The sequence below is a fragment of the Glandiceps talaboti genome, chromosome 12 (assembly GCF_964340395.1).
Source record: "Glandiceps talaboti chromosome 12, keGlaTala1.1, whole genome shotgun sequence".
In the NCBI taxonomy this organism is placed as follows: Eukaryota; Metazoa; Hemichordata; class Enteropneusta; family Spengelidae; genus Glandiceps; species Glandiceps talaboti.
This window is the reverse complement of record NC_135560.1, coordinates 16,719,236-16,739,631: the sequence shown is the minus strand read 5'-3', so window position 1 is coordinate 16,739,631 and position 20,396 is coordinate 16,719,236. Positions and strand designations below refer to the sequence as shown.

The following is a 20,396-nucleotide window of genomic DNA, read 5'->3' as shown; positions in this document are numbered from 1 at the left end:
AATCATTCTCTTCGTCATGCTTTGACCATAAAAGGGTATACTACTTTGGGAAATGTAATTTAGTTGTCTTCATTGCTATACTATATTATCGTTATTTGACAGTGCTTGTCTGTTCTTTCTTATCTAGTGTTTTTATATTTTGTTACAAAGGCTTGTGAAATTGTTTTTACTCCATTATCTATGGGTGTATAGTGTCATTCTTTGCAGAACACGTTGTACGAACAATCAATGTTGGTCAATTTATCTAAGAGGTGAGTAAGATATCTCCATTAGGAATGTAAAACTAATGCATTTTAACTCCCGAGATGTCGTTATTCTAAGTGCATTTGACGACAAGTATGATTTAGGGTACACCATGTCACTACAGTTTCTATAACATTCAAAAAATGACATTTGACCATGACGGTCAAGGTCAAGGTCAAATTTCATGACAACCTTAGCATTAAGTACCAATACACTTTAATACGTATGGCAATGTAGATGACTTGTGGACACTTTAAATCAGTCCCTCTATGTAAGTTAAGTGCAAATAGTAAACAAATATTATAGCTGCCATTCAATCAAAAGTGATGTAATAAGCATCAAATTAAACATGCACTAGCTGCTACTGTGATATTCTTTTCATCAAATAACCAAAGATATATTCACTAGAAATTAGTCAATTACTTATAAAAAGACATAACTGTATCTGTGGTCAATATTATCTGGAGATTTTGTAGTGGCAAGTTTGAATCTTGGGCAAAAGCTCTGTTTTGAATTTGTCATTTTGTACTAGTTTTAACTGATGTATCATTTTTCGATCAGACAACCACAATATATTCACTGAAAATTGTTGAAATATCATAATTAGACAATCTACATGTTAACTAGTGGTCAATGTTATCCATGAGCAATACAGAAACATGATGAAATAGTGATCGCCGTTGAGGGCGCTGATTTTGGGAACGGCCCCAAAAATCAATTTGGTGTGATTTATTGCTTATACAGCTGCAAAAATACGTTTATCCACAGTTGATGCGACACTGTTAAGGGTGTACGATATTAAGAGTAAGTTATTATACCTAACAAAAAAATTCAAACAAAAGCGTTCTAGTTACAGCCAGTGCAGCTTTAACATATTTGCATAAGCCCCATTTTGTGTATAACCTTTGTGCAAGATTTGAAACACATTACATCTGATTTAATTCAAATTCTACAAAGCCTCATTCACTGAAATACAACCAGTATAACAAGATGATAGACTGACACTTTATTAGTCTGATATATTTGGACTTCTTTTTTTAGAGCATTGATGTCGACTCGGTTGGAGCTATTTGTATTGACTGAATGTGTTGTACCGTAGACACTACATTTCGTGTAGGGTCTATGGCTGTACTGATGAAATACATGTTGGCATCGGATACCACACAAGTCTGATTCAACAACATGAAAATGTGGAACCCAGCATGAAGTTTTAAAAGCTTTCCATGCAAGTAAAAGAAGTCGTATGTTCAATATTCAACTCGGACACAGACTTGACTGAATCTAAAATAAAAAATATAAAATAATTAGATGCAATGAGATAATCAACGTCCATATGCCAAACACTAAAATGCTATCTTTAAATATGCCATGTTTGAAAGAAATCTGCCGATCTATTTAGCGACGAGTAGACACGTACAAAAGGAAGCCATTCTCATCGCCCCTACAGGAGCTGTCCACCGAGGGTTAATTAATTTAGACCTTAATTGAACGTATTGGCTGTGAGTTAAATCTGTCGACTCCTTGAATTTTTATCATCTAATTGGCAGATGTAAAATATAATCTTCCGACTACTTACTTCTAGCAAGGGCTATTTAAAATGTGAACAGCATTTCTATAGAACAATTATTAAAACCAAAACGGTCGAATCTGTTCATAATTTCAAGTGTTAGCATGCAGCCGATAAAATGCATGTAGCGGTAAATGTTCATTGTCTGGTTATATTTTGAATATTTGTTATATATAATGTGCAACTTTGAACTAATAGATTGTGTTATGCATATTTTTATTTTTGTTTTTAAAAAAAAACTATACCATGACGTAATAGTATTCAACCTTCTCGATTTGACTGTTAAATAATAATTATAATAACAAATCGTTTTCATAAAGCCTTCAGTGATTGGCTAAGATCGTATCACGTGGTATGGACTGGTGACCCACAGTGACCTCAATTTACATATAGAGGGCGTTAGTCGTTTCCTAATTTTCCTTGGGCACTATTACAGTAGTACGAGTGACAGTGTTATAAACCCATTTATTGCCTGGCCTTATTCTGGCACTTGTAGACGTCAAATTATCTCTCGTCCTGTTATATAGCCACTATTTCCCTCTGCTTATAGCTTCGGTAATAGATGTCTACCAGTACCGTCATCGCCAGTCAATAAGCGTAATTTCCTTATTAGGACACTTACTAAGTAACTGAATTCCCTTGCTATAAATGGACCATCGCAGAAATGACTTGTGAAGGTATCAATCACTAAAACACTTAGCAAACACGAGTGACTGAACTCTAACAATTGCTTCAATCATAAATAATAATAATAATAATTAATAATATGTATTTATTATATGTTGTCAAAATGCTATCGGATCACACAATGATTTGATTACCACTAACCTTCCCTTTCCGGAAAATATATTATGTGTGTTACTTTTCCGGGGTAATATTAAATGACAAAGAAATACGTGGCATTTTTCAAAGTGAGCATAATATCCTCCTGCGGGAAAGTCATTTCCAAGTACATGTGTATGATGTTTCCCCAAGGTATTTAATCAGTTCAAGTCGACGCATCTGTCAATGGCTTCCCCTGTGAACGTGGCATTTTGACAAGTCATGAAAAAAGGGCAAAGAGTTGATTACTTGTGCTAAAGGACAAGAATGGAAATTGACAAACTTATTAAGGATTCACAATTGTTACACGTCAAGATGGTGACATAAATGTTTATTAACCAGTCATTGACCTGGGGCTAAAGATGTTTACGTTATATGTAAATCGGTTAGTAGCTCCCAGATCGCTTACTTTGTGGTAAATAAGTCTACTAGGGAACAATGTAAACAGTCAGTGGACATAGCATTGTACTGCATAACCTTATCTGAGAGGGAACGTGAGATTTGGATGTAGCATGGAAGTGGGTTATACTTCCATGGCTGTACTATGCCGCTGGAGTCCTATAAGGACAAATCTGAACTATATCCTTGATTGAAACCTCAACATCGTACATCGACTGTGAACTGTGTGTGGAACAGAACATTTTATCTGTGTGGACAGTCAACACCACCATCTACGATTTGTGTGTTGTCTTTTGTATCAATCTGCAGTACTAAGTAGACGCTTCGACACAAAAAGGGAGGCTTTTATGTCGTTTGTGCCTCTCCTGGAATACTAACACTTTGTATACCTTGTATTTTTACTTATTTAAGGGGGTTACACTAAAAAAAGTCCCCAGTGATAAGGAGTGAGATTGTAATGTGCTTTCTATTTCTCACTGATTAAAAAACATGTCATGCGACGTCTGTTTGTAATTCTAGTCGTGCATTGATAACATACTGGTTAAAGTTTCTATTGAATATACAGGTGAATAAAGGTAACCTATACTAATGTCCATCAGCAGTAGATATGTATACGTGGAGCGTTCTATTCATGGTCTGCATGCAATTTATATCTGTTAAATTGAATTGGTATGAGATGTCTTGGAATGGTATTTTCACTAATGGTCTATTGAAAGGTTGTATGCATCTTGCTTTAAAAAGTAAAACGAAATTACTGGAGGAGAATGGGAGAAAAAATGTCATCTACAGGAAAGTAGTTTACTACGCTGTAAAAGGCAAAATAGCAGTTTATTTTTAATTAAAATTTCAAATAGTGGAAAATGCTCTTTCAGTACATTTAGGCAATAGTGAACAAATGAATGTCTTGCCTGTGAATATGTCAGAGACGGAGAGAAGATCAAATAAGAATGTAAATTGTGGTTTATGATTAAAGAATAATCCAAGATTAAGAACAGTAACACTTTTCAATTTAACACTTTTTCAGCAGAATAAGTTTCCCGCTAAAAACTGTGCCGTTGCCAAAACTCTGAATTAGATGTACTTTGAAGATAAGAAGAGATAAAACGGAGCTATCGCATGATTTGTCTATTGATATCGCCAGCAAATGTTTATAGCGAGCTCTTAGACAACCCTAAAGAATACTGATTTTCACGGAAAGAATTTTGTAGCCTCCACATGATTCAACAGAATACTGAAATCTTAGATTCTGATATTAACAATATTTTAAGTGTTTTATATGAGACCAAATTATCCTAAATGGATTGGCTATATGTTATATCTATTCAAATTAAGACTGACATTCAGAACTGTCATAATCTGAAAAGTTTTAAATGTGCTTGTACAAACTGCACAAGATATGCAATACGAAGGAATGCCAAGTAGATGTTTATCAGCTTGAACTTTAAATTTGTCGCCCTCCTACCACTCTAAACACAACAACTTAATAAGGCAGTTAAGCTGTCGACTATCGAAATGTCAAGCTGTAAAGAGACAGCACTGTGGCATTATCATAGAAACGAAAGACACTGCACTAATTGCAACTAGACCATTTAAAAACAAAATATTTTGTCAGACGTATAATATATAATTTGGCACATACATCACCATGACAAAGCACACATCCTCAAAAGCCTGTTGATATAGTTTTTAATTTCATGACTAATTTGCATAATTAATGATTTTCGGCAATTAGGCGATTTCTTAAGAATGCAAACTTCAAATTCCAGATAATTTTGTATATGAATTGATGGTCAATGGTAAAGAAGTGCATGTTTCATTTCATGTTTTTTTAATAATTAGGCAATATGTTAACTGTGCAAGCTTCAAATTTCATTTAGTTTCATATAATTAATTTTTCAATTAAGTGGTACATCATATATAATAGCTACAGTTTAGAATATTGCATTCCAACAATGTGTGTAGGCCCAAAAATCTATGGTTTTGCTCTTACGGGAGGCATTCAGTTTAAATCTGGTTAAGATATAGCCTAATCACATGGGGAACTCCGGTAAATTGATCGGGAAACCCGCTAACATTACCGGCTTTAATACCAGCCTTTAAAAACACTGTGTCTGTTTCGTCTTCTTCTTCGGAAGCTCATTGTCGCCTTCTAAATCGTCACATACTTATAAATACAACGTGGAACTGTCTCAAACACGTTAAAAGTTTCATACACTTCGAACAGTAAAGTTTACAACAGTGATTCTTATATGACGGAAAAGACACATGCACTGAATGTGTAAAATGAGTCTGAATGTCTAATACGTTCTGATTTGTCAAGACACAAATAATTAGAGAAATTCAGCCAATCATGTGTTTGCTAACATAATTTCATAAAGTAAATGCGGTATGCTACGTCATATGTAGACATGATATCAACATTGACAAGAACACATGTAGCGAGATCGCTCAGTCGCTTGACTTGAACGAGATGTCGAGAGTAAAAGAGGTAACACAAGATCAGATTCATGTAGGTGAAATTGGATATATCTTTGAATAAATGTTATTATTTACTCAAAATTCGAATTGGTCATAAGGACCGATAAGATGTTGTAATTCTGAAAAACTGTCGGTCCGAACGGAAATCTGTTGGTCTCGGACCGAAGGACCGGCGTTAATTTCGCACGCTGCTAGGCGCTGTGGTTACGGGTGATTCTAGATCTGGAGTAAATGTCTCTGGTGTAATTATTGCTCTGATCTTTGGTGGCTTTCTCGGCTTAGGTTGCCTTGACCACGGAAACAAAGTCGGGATGTTAGACCATGGATGTATTAGGATACATCCATAGTTAGACTAGACCATGGATGTACTACATCTATGACTAGACGTAGTAGCTGTCTTCTTGCCTCCGGCAAAATGAACACTGCATATTCGTGTGTTTTTCGATTCCAACTTCGCGTTGTCGTTTCTCATTAGCTGGAAATAACGCTTCTTCAATGTTTTTTCCTTGGGTATGCGGTAAAAGTGCACATTTTTGGTATCTTTGGAACTATTATAACAGCGTGGAACACAGCAGTGCTTCATAGCTGTACATTAGTGTAACATGTGTAAAGGCTCGCACAGACGGAAGAACAGCGCCCTCCCGGTTGAAAATATAAAGGAGAACTGGGTCAAACCTCAATAATGATTTTCTGTTCTGTAGCATTCATGATTGTAACAAAACGCCGATAAAATTCACTATAATAATTATATAATATTTACAACGACATTCCAGAATTCTTAATGGACGGACAAGGTTACGGAGGTAGCATACCTTATTCATACACACAAAATAGAGTGTGTCCACATGTCATCCCAGACTGCAATTCGACATGTGTATATAACACAAGCTGTGGTATCAAATTAGGCAGTATACGAAGACTTGCAAACAAAGCTGAGCGGCGTTATACATTGGGGACATCAAGTGGTGAATATCTATCGATTACTACAGCTGAAGCATATTTTACATAGTATCCACGACTAGCAGCAGAAAATTATTAGTTATCAATATTTTGTAAACATTCTGTGACAGTCAATGCTTCCATTGTATTATATTCCTCAGTTGGTTTGTCATTCGTGCAGGTAGGATTCATTGAATCTTTGCCAACTACAGAATAGTAATAAAGTACGGAGCTATATTCGTACGAAGTCCATCTACAGCTAGAGGGATTGAGATGTCTGTCACCTGAGTTGAACAGTATACTAATTTAGAACAGCGTAAATAGTCTTCAATACAATGTCAGGAGTCTCTGTGGATAGCAACATGCTTGACAACGTTTCAGTATGGTCACGCTTTCAACAAAAGTATCCGTCTGTCTTTGACGGTTCTTATGACGATGACGCAGACGGAAGCTTTCTTCCCGATGTTCATCTAGCCGCGAAAATAGTCATTGCAGTTATTTTTGGACTAATCTTCATAGTCTGTGGATTTGGAAACACATTGTTGTGTTTAACCATTCTACGACTGAAGAGACTTCGTACGGTAACCAATCTGTTTATCGCGAGCCTTGCAATATCTGACGCTTTCGTTGCCATTATATGTGCACCTTTTTGTCTATACTACTACTTAGAACAAAATTGGATTTTTGGAACAGAGTTATGTACCATAGTCGGTACCGTGAAAGTGGTGTCGTTGCATGTTTCTGTCAATACACTGCTGATTATAGCTGTAGAAAGGTAAGTACCAACAGTTGGAATATGATAGTTTATTCTCATACTGCATGGGGGGGGGGGTGTATGATACTTCTAAATATCAGATACCCCTAAGTAAGATTTCATCTACAGAAAACAAAGTAGCAAATCCTTGCATCGAGTATTCTGCACTGCCATTACTATCATTCTTAAATGTCGTATAAAAGGTGCAAATGTGTATTATGAGCATGAACTCCAGACTGACACATATACGGTGACACAAACAAACAAACAAACACATACATACACACATACACACATACATACATACATACATACATACATACATACATACATACGTACGTACGTACATACATACATACATACATACATACATACATACATACATACATACATACATACATACATACATACATACATACATACATACATACAGTTAATTGTGACGTAATGTCAAAATGTCAAATGATTTATAGCACAAGTAGCATGTTGTCATATATTTTTAGTCACGTTGTTGGCATGTAATTGAGATTAATGTTAGGTTCATTTATATTGGCTTTAGGATATAAGAACACATGTGACCTCAAGCCTATCAATCATTATACAAAGACACATCATATATCGTCACGGGTTGTCGTTAGTGCATTATGCGTATTGTGTAGTCATAAAATGTAAAAATGGAAATATGAACGTTTTCAGTATGATTCAAATCATACAGATACTTACCACTCTTACCATCAATTGTCTAGAGATACTGCTGATATCAGAACGCCGTTTTCTCAGTATCGGACAAATTAAAACTGGCTTTGAAGGTAACTAAAAATCTTCTTCTTATCACATTATCAAACGGACATACAATGATACAACTAACACTAGCGGTGTCTCAGGTGTAGATTCACATGATGCTGTTATTAGTGTGTTTATGTCTGTGAAATTTAGTCACATCTATGGTATATGAGAATATATGACATAAACGAATTGATAAGAACGTAGTGTGAACCTTTATCAAAGGCACTTACTTTTTACATCAAATGTTTGTCAGTTTGATAGTGTGATAAGGAGAAGACTGGTTCGCACCTTCAATACCAGTTTTAATTGACTGTCCAGGACACACTGGTAAAACAACGTTCTGATCAGGGCCATCTCTAGGCATTTGCTGCAAGTGTTGTCTTAATAGCTTTGAAAGATGAAGAATGTTTTAATTTTGGGGCATTGTCTACTCTAACGTAAATATCTCATAAATGTAACTATCATGATCATAAAGGGGAAGTTTTTGTCTGAAAGGATATGTGTCGCCTAAGCTATCGACTCAAACTGACGCATCCTTATTATTGATGTGTTCTGTTTTAGAGCCATTTTTGTGTCGAATCCTAAAATGGCCAAACAGTTTAGAAGTTTGTGTGTCTCAAATACTACATTTCTGGTCAAAATTGTTTAGTTACTGCATTCTCAAACCAGTATAGTGGTCTGGACTGCATTTGAGGGTTTTATGCAACAGATAAGCCGAACATATCAAAGGGTGTGTAAATCTGAAACAAGTGAACAGAGTATGGTTTGATCAAGAGTCTGTGTCTCAAGCTTTATGATAAGGAGTTTACAGCGTGTTGCAGGTTACTATTCATTCTCTCAGTTTGGTAATGTAAATACCAATAAGATACGGTACTTGCTACATTTTAAGTAGTACTTTATAAAAAAAACCACCACGCGATGGTTAATTAATGAAAACATGGTAGAAGTAAGTTGAGTAGAACAAAATCTTCATTTTAACTCTACAAAAATTTACTAACTAACTTTAAAAAATTTTCCTTTGTGATAAACAAAACAAACTTAACAAAAATGATTCACCACGATTGTAGCTATCGTAGAGATGGTGACCATTGCGCCCTACGTTTATTTTTTGCTTCAACAAGTTAACGCTGTAAAGTAGAAATTTGAGGATAATATTCTGATCAGAGAGCTGGAAAATATTATAACATATGCTTTATACCATTAATGGCTTTAATGTTTCATTTTCAAAGGTAATGTCGTAATACGAGAAAGAATCACGATACCAAGTGTAATTTCTACGGCGTCCTTGAGTTCGTAAATAGTGTTACAGTGTATGTAGTCACGAATGTGTAAAGAATGTAAAAATATATCAGGGCGTGATTACAAATCCTAATGATTCGGAAACAGAGCGTATCTCTCGTACATTATTATCAGTCAAGTATTTTACCAAACATTAATGTCAAAATACTCGTCTTTAATATGGGGATACTTGGAGAACTAATCATCGGCGTTGATATAGCATAATGATAGTATACCTAATGACCTATTTAAAGGTATCAAATTACTGTTGTTTTTATAAGCTAGCCAGCAGCAATTTCTGTTCTTATACCGTATTGTTCCGATGGCTATGATAAGCTAAGTAGGAGACGCTGCAGTACCTGAGAAATGTGTCACTGTACAGTGTTTGATGGATAATGGCTATCCATCTATATTTTATGTAGCATATAATACCGATTTCTTAAAGGCATTTGCCTTTTGTGGATTAGTTTTCCTAGAAGATTATATTCACAACCCTTCGGCTAAATGTCACGATAACAGCCTGTCGTGTTTTGCCCTCTCTTTTGGTTCTAGTCGAGTGAGCCTCAATTCAGTTTTCCGTATTAGTGACATATACGGGATACGGAGGCGTACCCATCAAGTCGTTATTTGACAGTGTACATTAAAGTCAACCAATTCTTACCTAATTGAGGGGAAAAGATCTAGATCTACAAAGAACTATTTTAATCCAGCTGCTCATTCCCTACACACAGATATATGAAATTAATCAGTTTGTCTTGATCACCTTTCAGATAATCTTTGACCCAACACTTTGAGATTTGTATACAAATTGGGAAACAGCAACTGGCCCATTCAAATGCACAAAATTAAACTTAATAAAACCCATCTATAAATATCAAAATCAAAAGACAGCTGAGAGTAAAACGATCGAATCAGAAAACTGTTTATTTTGCGATAGAGTGGTTCAAAATTGGCAATTTAATAGTCTATTTATTATAGTACAATATCATTTTCACATTTGAACTGGCCGCTACATGCCACGGATACTAACAATCTAATCATATTAGTTATTTTATGAGTACTATATAACAGAACGTAACTGTTGAGTTCTTCATTTTCTATCATTCTGTGTGTGTGTGTGTGTGTGTGTGTGTGTGTGTGTGTGTGTGTGTGTGTGCTGATAGTATAGCCACGTTTCTGACAACTAAGTCATTCTGTGTAACTAAACAAGTTATAGAATTCTTTCAGTGATTCGCCATTTTTAAACACAATTTTCTAAGAACCGAGACTTAAAAACTTAAACTATATTCATGTGACTGAGATGAAGTAGATTTATGTAAGACCTTTAAAGTAGATTCTATTCCTGAATTGCTAGTGATTGAACGATGTAAGAAGCTTGTCGTTGGTGGCTGTACATCTGGACAGTTTACGTCTAGAAACTATTACTATTATTATAGTTTGTTTCAGGTGCACACACAAGGATATATTCTCTATCAGACATGTCATATACATAGCTTTTAATCAGATTCACCCATAGGATACCCTTTAAATTATTGCAGGACTAATTAGACTTAAAAGGTTCGTAGGAAAGTTGGCTCACGGGTTCATACACGTCCATTAATGAAACCTACCGATATTTACATCATAGATGTGATGTTTTTGAATGACACAGCTAATTTTCTCTTGTGTTTAGCATCGGATTATTTGATTTGATATGACACAGCTGTACAATCCATCCAGCAAGGAAAACGTCAATCCGCTTAATTTTAATAAAAGGTAGAAAACTCTGTAGTCATGCGTGTATATACTATGTATGTATGTATGTATGTATGTATGTATGTATGTATGTATGTATGTACGCATGCATTAGTGGATGCATTTTACCTTCTCCCCTTGCCCACACAGTCTGCTGAATATAAGCTTTGCACACTGGAATATTGGCTATTTTCGCCTCCCACTGACCAGTACAACAGTCCCCTTCCAATAGAAAAATATGGTAAAAAGATCATTTTGCACGAACAGGTTCGTTGGCTGCACCTGTGGAGGATGAAGGAGATGTATTCACAGCTACAAACGCACGGACAGTTGAAATATTTACGTCCTCCCCGATGGCTAAATGAATGAATCAAAGGTTATTAAGATTTAATGAAGGAATAAACTGTCATTCCGCTCCAATTAGAACAGAGTATAACTCTTAATTGAATGATACAATATAGTGTATATGTAACGAACTAACTTCTCGTCATCGGTTCACTAGCATGGTTTGTTATTTATTCAGAGAAAAGAGTATGCTGTATGTAGTTTGAAAACTAGACCGGGTCAAATGTCAGCACTATGTACATACATTCAACCTGATGTATGTATGTATGTATGTATGTATGTATGTATGTATGTATGTATTCTTTTAGGACAATATCGTTGATAAGTTGCTATAATAGTTAACAACAAGATAAGAAGATAATCATACAACTGCATAATTTAGTATCATTAACAAGTTTAAATATAGTATGTTAAAACTTCTGGGACCGACAAAGTGAGTTAAAATGGATGTCCTAAGTCAAATGATTTACAATGATTTGGGAAGGTATTGCTTCAAAAGGAATTATGATCCAGCAGTTTGGTAAATTAGTCCCTTCCGTGTTGGTTGACATCACCATCACTCAGTTACTTAATTACAAATTAATTGTGGATAAAATTACTAATATGAAGCGATTTATCCTGAAAGGTTAGCTTTTGTAAATAACTTATTTAGCTGCCGTTGACATTTATTGGTCTAGACCTGTCTCTCTATTTAGAAGCGTTAAGGATGGATGTCTGTTGCAAGCAGCAGCAAGCGTGTTTCTCGTCGTTTTAGGAGAAGTAGAGGTTTCCCTTCATTGGCTTTACAAAAAGCTTATTCAAGAGTAATGTATTCCCTGCTTATCCGTAAGCTTACATTTCACACCAATGTATCGATTTGGAAATATTAAAAGACCCGAGTTCGGAATGTGCATGATTCGAAACGTAACTGAACTCATACACAAAGGTTATTCCATTTAATTGACGTATTTGCCGTTGTGCTGGAAAGACGTTTAGCCTTCGTTTGTTCAGTTAAAATAACAGAGTTGTTTTAAATGAAAGGCTCGTGGCACAATCCAGTATCATGTTAGCAAATCTAGGCTATATTACTTCAACTAATATGGTTTAACTTATTCAGGAGAAAAGAATATAGCTCATGATTACTCTTGTTAAATGTCGTCTTGTTCTGACTTACTCTGTCTAATCTCTTTATGGTCTCTTTTATTAAGAAAAATGCATTTTACTTGCTTGGAATAGACTGAGACTGACAAGGGTTTATTTCCCCAACAGCATGGGTATATATTTTTTCAACAGCCGGTCACATTATTTTTTCAATACCTGCAGTCATTTTAGTACTAAACTTAAAACATCTGGTGTCTATTTCCAAGCATTTCTTCCATTAAGCTTTATGTTTGTGTTTCTGTGGCACACAGAAAATAATATCCATACATAGTAGAATGTAAAATTAAAACTGCAGAATCTGATGTAATTATATTTGCTGAAGGTCACTTTTTTCATCATAAAAGTTAGTTGCAGGTCTGGTGCCATTTCAGTATACTCACAGGTTGCCGCTGGGACTTCCCCCTTGGCCATATTCCGTCCTGTCTAATGGCAGAACGTGTCTCTCGTTGGGAATATTTCATTTGGTAAATTTTGATTTATTAGAGAAAGTGGAGGAATGCAAAATTAAGACATATGATTGATTATTACTCTAAATTAATATCTGTTTGTTTTATAAAGGCCCAGTTCAGATTAGGAGTAAACTTTGGGTGTGAAAACAGTTAACGTTGTCTGGTAGAGCATAGAAGAAAACTGTCCAGAACAAAAGAATGATCGTATTTAATTCTTGTGGTTCAACTGATAAGATAACACGAGTACTAATGCGAGTACCTGAGGTAGAAACCCTGGCCTTTAACTGGCTAATGTATTTCCCGAGGCCATAGACGTCCACAGTCTTTTTTTTCTGCCCAATAAAACAAATGCTATTGTAATGTAAATAAAATGAATGTATGCCAGTATCTGCAGGATCTAACACACGATTTGATGCAATTAAAGGAAATAAATAGGATCAAACAGTACGCCCCAAGCTCGTGATTTAAATTCTAGCTGAATTGCCCTATCAGTCCACTTACCAAATTAGTGCCTGTACAAAATAACATAAAACCACTCTTATACAAGAATCTGGTTCAGTACAATTTTCACATTTTTCCCATGATCATTAAAGCCTAAAAGCAGATGCATAGTAATTGTCACTATTCTCCAGCTTTTTGATCAAGGATGTTCAGGTTGGGGGGGGGGAGCGGTCTTGACAGGAGAATTTGTACAGGTGCACCCGGGGTGATTCACAATACAAGCACATACGTTAAAAAGTGGTTCCAAAACCAGGGGTCTACATTTCAACCAGAAAATAGGGGGTGAAAAGGCTACGTCAACCCAAATAAGGGAGTTCCGGGCATTGATTTTTATTCATAGATGGCCTCCCGATGCCACCTGGGGTGCCTATTTTGGTAATGAATTGTCCAATGCTTTGACTCGCGTGCTCGCCTGCCGATAAAACTTGGAAATTGCGGTATCAAAACGTTAGTGCGTGCAAAAGTAAAGATGTATTGAAAAAGGTGGGTCAACAGAGCGGTACATGTGTACCAACCTTACTATGACAGCACACCACTCAAACACTACAATGGTGTCTTAAAGTGTTCATGTTCTCAAACGCGTATGGCATTTCTTTTAAGTTAATATCCCTTTTGTGACAATGTTAAGTATAACATTTAGTTTTATGTGAATCATGCAATACATGCAGACATTTCGACTAACAGTGGTATTTTTTAAATTTAATTCCCACCAGGTATTACGTTATATTTCACCCTCTAACACCAAGACTGCAGAAAAGAGCTGTTGTTATCATCATTGGTGTAATCTGGATAGTTTCATTCATCGTGTCGATACCTACACCAATGTTTATTGACATAGGCAACTGGAAAGATTACAGAGACGATAGCACAGTGTACTACTGTAGCGAATTTTGGAGTGACATTGTGGCAGCAAAGGCATACATCTTGTTCCTGACCGTTGCCGAGTACCTGATACCGATGGTGATTATGACTGTGACGTATCTCAGCATCGTTCGTAAAGTATGGTTTCACCGTACACCAGGTAATGACTATTCCACACACAGACAACGAGAAATGATAATAGACCACAAGAAAAAGACAATTCGTATGCTCATCATTGTTGTCATATCGTTTGGTGTTTGTTGGGGACCTTACCATGGCTACAACATCACTATCCATTTTTTCCAAGACGATTTGTTCCACGGAAGCAACAACATGACGTTATTCTATGTGGTGGAAAGCATAGCAATGTTTAATTCTCTAATCAATACTATCGTTTATTTTCTGATGAATGAGAGCTATCGGAAGGAGGCCTGGGTGTTGTTCAACGGTATGACTGGAAGTAAACGTGGTATCATGGCTGCAAGTGTTGTCACACGAAGCTCTGCGAGAAGTATGGTCACCACACGAAGCATCCGACTTAACAAAATCGGAAGAGGCCAACCGTAATTCCATTTCTATCGAAGTCGTCAAATTTCTAGACCGTGTGATCAGCTCTAAAGCGGGATATTGTTCTGTGTTTTAAATCTTAAGCAACATGTTTATGTTTCAAAACTTGATTTCGGTTCGAAATGTTCTTTTACGTGGGGGATTGGTGAGTGTTGTGTTTGAACTATGGATTGATTACGGACGCTATAATCCAATTTAAGTTTCGTAATTCGATCAAGTCTGTATATTCAGGGCATCAAAACTTTCATGTTTAAGGAAAGAACTGGCTTGTTGATAAGTGTTGTCCATGAAAGACATGTGGAAACTTACTCCACGATCCTGTAAGATGAGCCTTTGATGTTAACAGTAGTATAGATTACAGGGATGAAAATGTACTTTGAGTTACAAGTAAAAGTTGAGTGAAAAGTTCAATGGCGAATTAGCTTACTAAGATGAAATGACATAATTCTCATCCATTTGTAAAATACAAGAATTATTTTTTATTCTAGATGTTCTAGATGTGTGAGCTTTGGTACGAGCTATTTTACTTCTAAGCATTTTTGTACCAAATTTTATTTCATTTGAGACAACAGTTTTTGATAGAAAGATGATATAGAGAAAATTGTTATAGAAAGATTCTCTCATGAAGTATACCATTGTCAAGTATCGCGTCAGTTATAGTAGACTGTTCGATCTCTATATATGGAAAGGTTCGAATTCTTTGCTCTTATATTCAAATTATATTCAAATTATTTATATATATATGTTCTTGTCGGTACGGTTTTTGGTTTTGACTGGAGATGAATATCAAAGCTTAGAGTTTATTTACTGTTTTAAGTAGTTATTGGAAAATATTAAGTGGAAAGCTTTACACTTTTAACACTTCATAAGATTTACGTACGGCCCATTCCATGTTAGTGTTCACTGGCTCTGTTTGATACAGTCGCGCAGACATCAGTAAGAAACTGTACATGCTACACTTTAAGATAGCAAGATTTAGATGCAGTTCCTAGCGACATTGTTTTGTAATTGTATCTAAATGTCAAATGAAACGCAAACACTAAATGCTGACATGAAAACATTGGCGCCGGCGTGTCTTCGTCTACTTGCAGTGTATTTAAATGATTTGCCTTATTTAAACAGTATGTAGCAAGAAACAGTGATCTTACTGTGCAGTTTCGTAATTGGTTTCTGAGTGGTTATATCAAACAAACCAGTGAACACTAACGTGAAATGGGCAGTAGGTCTAACGAATGGGTATCGGATTTGTTTTAAAATGCCGTGGTCATGACACTTTAGAGAATGGTGTTAATTTTCTTGCTTATTTCAGTATATGTAAACGTATATATGTATAAAGATATATCATGAGTAAGTGTTTTGTTTGGCAGCTCTAATTTTTTCTCATCTTATTCAATATCTATTTGCCACCAAAATAGCATAAAATTCATAACGATTGTACATGTATTACGGCAGATACCCCACACATCCACACCCAAACCCACCACATACACACAAACACACATACTGCACATACATACATAAATACATACATACATACATACATACATACATACATACATACATACATACATACATACACACACACGCACGCACGCACGCACGCACGCACGCACACATCCATACATACATACATACATACATACATACATACATACATACATACATACATACATACATACATACATACATACATGTGTGATATGGTATTCAAGCTGTGTATTTTACAACTGCTTTTTAAAACGTTACGGTAATAAATCACAATACTGTAACTTGTGAATCGTCATTTGTTATTCATCATTAATCAGTTCAGAGTGTGTTTAATAGTCTCAGCTATGTTTCTGCAAGTTGAAAATTACTACTGGTTCGGTAGATTTCCTACATTTCTAATGAGGTGCATTTTTAAAAATGTTTGAGTAACGTTAATTAACGATTGTGACATGATTTCTAATTACACCAACGATACGTCATCAAGATCATACACGTTAGCTTTGACACTGGGCTCATTCGTTTGAGCACAATCACAGACAACTAATACTTGTCTGTGGCATAATCTGAATATGTAGTGTACAACAGTTAACAACACATGTCTACGTCACCAGTTCTGCTTCACCAGATTTTCCATAGGTCATGCTGGAGGAGGTATAAATATATTATTCCCCTGACACAATTGTTCTTCATTCAGCCGAAATATACTCATGACCTATGGGTTTTGCCACTGTTCATCTAGCGACTCGTGGTGCCAAAGCTCCTTAGGTCACCCGTGTTTGCCTTGGCCGAACGAAGAAAAATATTGGGGAATAATAACTGAATAGGCTTACAAAGATTAAAATTGCTAGCCAATCTTCTTTTGGATCAAAATTAAGTTCAGTAATCATTAATCTTAGCTTTCTTTGAGCAAATAGATTGTTGTCAGTCTAATGTAAAGTAGTTTGTGAGAGATTACCTTGTCAGCTCATATTCTTATGCTTCGCAATATATTTGAGGCTTATCTTTCCTTAAGTACGTTTTCCCATTTTCTACTCTTTATTTTTCGTAATATTGGAGTGGTAGAATGACACTGACACTAAATAGACAATCTTCCTTCTGCATATGCTGTGTAAGTAAACATCTAATCAGACAGCCAATCTTAAGTAACGTCACAATAACACCCTTGCAATTTCAAGGGTATGGATGCAGCTGTCTTTTACAGTAAACAGGGTAGGATGAGGTATTCTAAATTGCCTGTAGCGGTTCTTACCTCAAATTTCTCTCGTACATGGCTGAATAAAAACACCGATAATCTGACATCCGAACGACGCCCACGCCCTTATTGAATACTGCTTCATCCGACCACTGGTAAGACTTTTGTGTTTAATTTCCACGAAAATAAATAACCACAAGCATTTTCGGGAGTTAAAAACACATCATTCGAAGGACCCTGTTAGAATTAACTTTCACTATAGCATTAGAATGCAACATGCTAACCAAACGCTCCTAAATAAGCTTAGATCTCCTAAACATGTGTCTTGTTTAGACTTATAGCGTATACTTAATAATAGCTTAGTAACTATCACGTATTTGTTCAAAGAGGGGATGGAACATAAACTTACACACTTTACAGTGAATTTCCAAGAAGCGATTGCGAGCCGTAGTCATCTCATGAGATATCAAGTTTAGTGAGACTGACGCGACACAACCTGAATCAAATAATCCTCTTCCAATAAGCTTAACCGGCTTGGGCTTTGCAAGAAATTCATGATCATGTCTCGTACAACTTGCACAACTTGTAAGTTCCATACAGGTGCGTCGTTTAACGACGATGTGTTTGAGCAAATGATAAAAACAAGTACTATAGTACAGGATGTCACAAAAGTCCAAAGCTTTGATCACTGAAACAAATTCTTTCATTTATTGTTTCTTATTTTAACCCTTTGTTATGTCAAACATGTTTACTCATTGTTTTTCAAATACTAGTAAAACGTCATTCTTCAATGATGATTGACAAGTGTATTTTTTGTCCTTTCATAATTTACATGTTTACTATCAACGGAAACCACATGAAAGGGAAACAGCTCACATTGTACCCCTACCACCCCCCCACACACACACACACACCCAACCTGCCCCGCCCCATCATTTAGATAATCGTTCACAAACATTTCGGAAATTCAAATATTCGAAGTTTTTTCTCTATAAAATAAGTAACAGGTGGCTGTAATGTTAAAGGAAACGAATTGCTTATGGATATACTACGTCACGATGTTGTCATGGATACATTACGTGTGCCATTTCTTTAATAGGTTCACCTAGGTGTCTACATTGAATGCACATTTATGTTGTGTATTCGAGTCTCAATACCCTGATACCATATTTTGATTAATGTATACACCTTGTACAAGAGTTGATGTTCAGCAAATTGTGCGTCATCGTATTTCAAAAATTGGGTCTATCAATGCCATCAATGGCACGGTGCACTGCATGCAAAGGTTTCTTAATCAAGAAAATTATCCTAAGGGGTTTGTATTAAAGTCGACGAAAATTACCTGCGGTCAATGCACACGCTTTGATGTACTTTGGGCTACAACTTATAGTCCGTTTCGATTAACAGATATATCCACAGTCAGTTCTTGATAAAGGAATTTGTATCACATTGAAATAACCATGTCCATTAAGACTCAGAGTTCATGATACCAATCGAGGTGTATGTTAATATGTACTCAACCTGTAGCTATTTCCAAACGATTCACGATCAATGGAACCGACTGAAAATACACGTCATTCAATAGTATGATTCCTGTCATGGTAATAGAAAACTCAAAATGTATAGCGTGTGTTTAACTTCTGAGGATTAAGCTTTTTTAGAAGTTGTGGCTTAATAAACCTTTACCTTAGAGTGTTGCCAGGCCAACTACAAAATAGTAAAAACTGCGCAAAGACCAATCTTTTGTAAGCTTTTCTGGTGATATAACTTAGTTGACGCCTATCAAAGTTCATGACTTTGTGAATGTGTGATAATACGTAGACCACTGACAGATTGGAAGATATTCTTACTAAAGGCAGTATCATATGCGACGATCGTCCAAAATTCCGAACGCACAGAAAGTGTATGTAAATGAACTATCCTTGATATTTGATCATTCAGTCTTAGATATTCAAAACAGATACACTAACTGCAAAATACTCATGCTCGTCACTTTTGCTTTTCAGTTTGGTAATGTTGAAAGACATCGTTGAAGTCGAACAGACATGGCAACACTCAAATGTGGACGGGGCTACTTTTGAAACAATTCCATACTATCTTTCTCTTTTATCAAATATCTAAGTGAAAACTTGTTAGAAAAGGGCTATTACTCCCAGAAATACAAAATTAAAGCCAATTTAACGACAAAACAAAGGAACATTTAAGAAAGGTAAATCATTGTAAATAAAGCAATCATGCCATGCCGTATTCTTACATCAGATTTAGTCATTCTGAGAACATGTGTAACTTTTGTACCGTGTATTGGCCCCTGAATTGAATTACTAAAATTTCCTGGCAGCAGAGACAACCAACACCGTACAACGTCGCACACAACACAGACAAGAAGTCTGTGCACACACCTTGTATGGCCTGCTGTTTACATAAGGTGTACATCCTTTGGCCATATAACTGTATCTATCTATATGTGGCTGGCAACAGTTATGTGGTATAACAGTGCATGTAACATTTTCATGTTGCTGTGCTTCGCTTGGTTCATTCTGTATAACAATTATAAATATATTTTTGACGGTCTTCAAATGAAACAAACTTGAAAATTGTTACCTGAAATTTTCGACTGCGTACTTCAGTGTTCTGAATAATGAGTCAGTCTGTTAACAAAGACTGATACCGGTCGAAAATTTCATGTAACAATTATCAAGTTTGTTTTTGGAGCAAAAGTTAATGCAAAATATCATTATTTGACGGTATTAATTGCTATATCATTTGAGGGTATATTAATATATCATTTCACGGTATAGTTACATCATTTGAGGGTATCAATATACCATTTGACGTACTATTACTAGCTTTTAA

The 20,396-nt window shown here is 35.8% G+C and overlaps 1 protein-coding gene across 1 annotated transcript; it reads left to right on the top strand.

Annotated features, from left to right (window-relative positions):
* The first annotated feature begins 6,783 nt into the window (after positions 1-6,783).
* On the top strand, positions 6,784-14,863 carry LOC144443012 (prokineticin receptor 2-like). The gene is made up of 2 exons (XM_078132385.1): positions 6,784-7,223; positions 14,149-14,863. The coding sequence occupies exons 1-2, from the start codon at positions 6,784-6,786 to the stop codon at positions 14,861-14,863; spliced, it is 1,155 nt and encodes a 384-aa protein (XP_077988511.1).
* Positions 14,864-20,396: the final 5,533 nt, after the last annotated feature.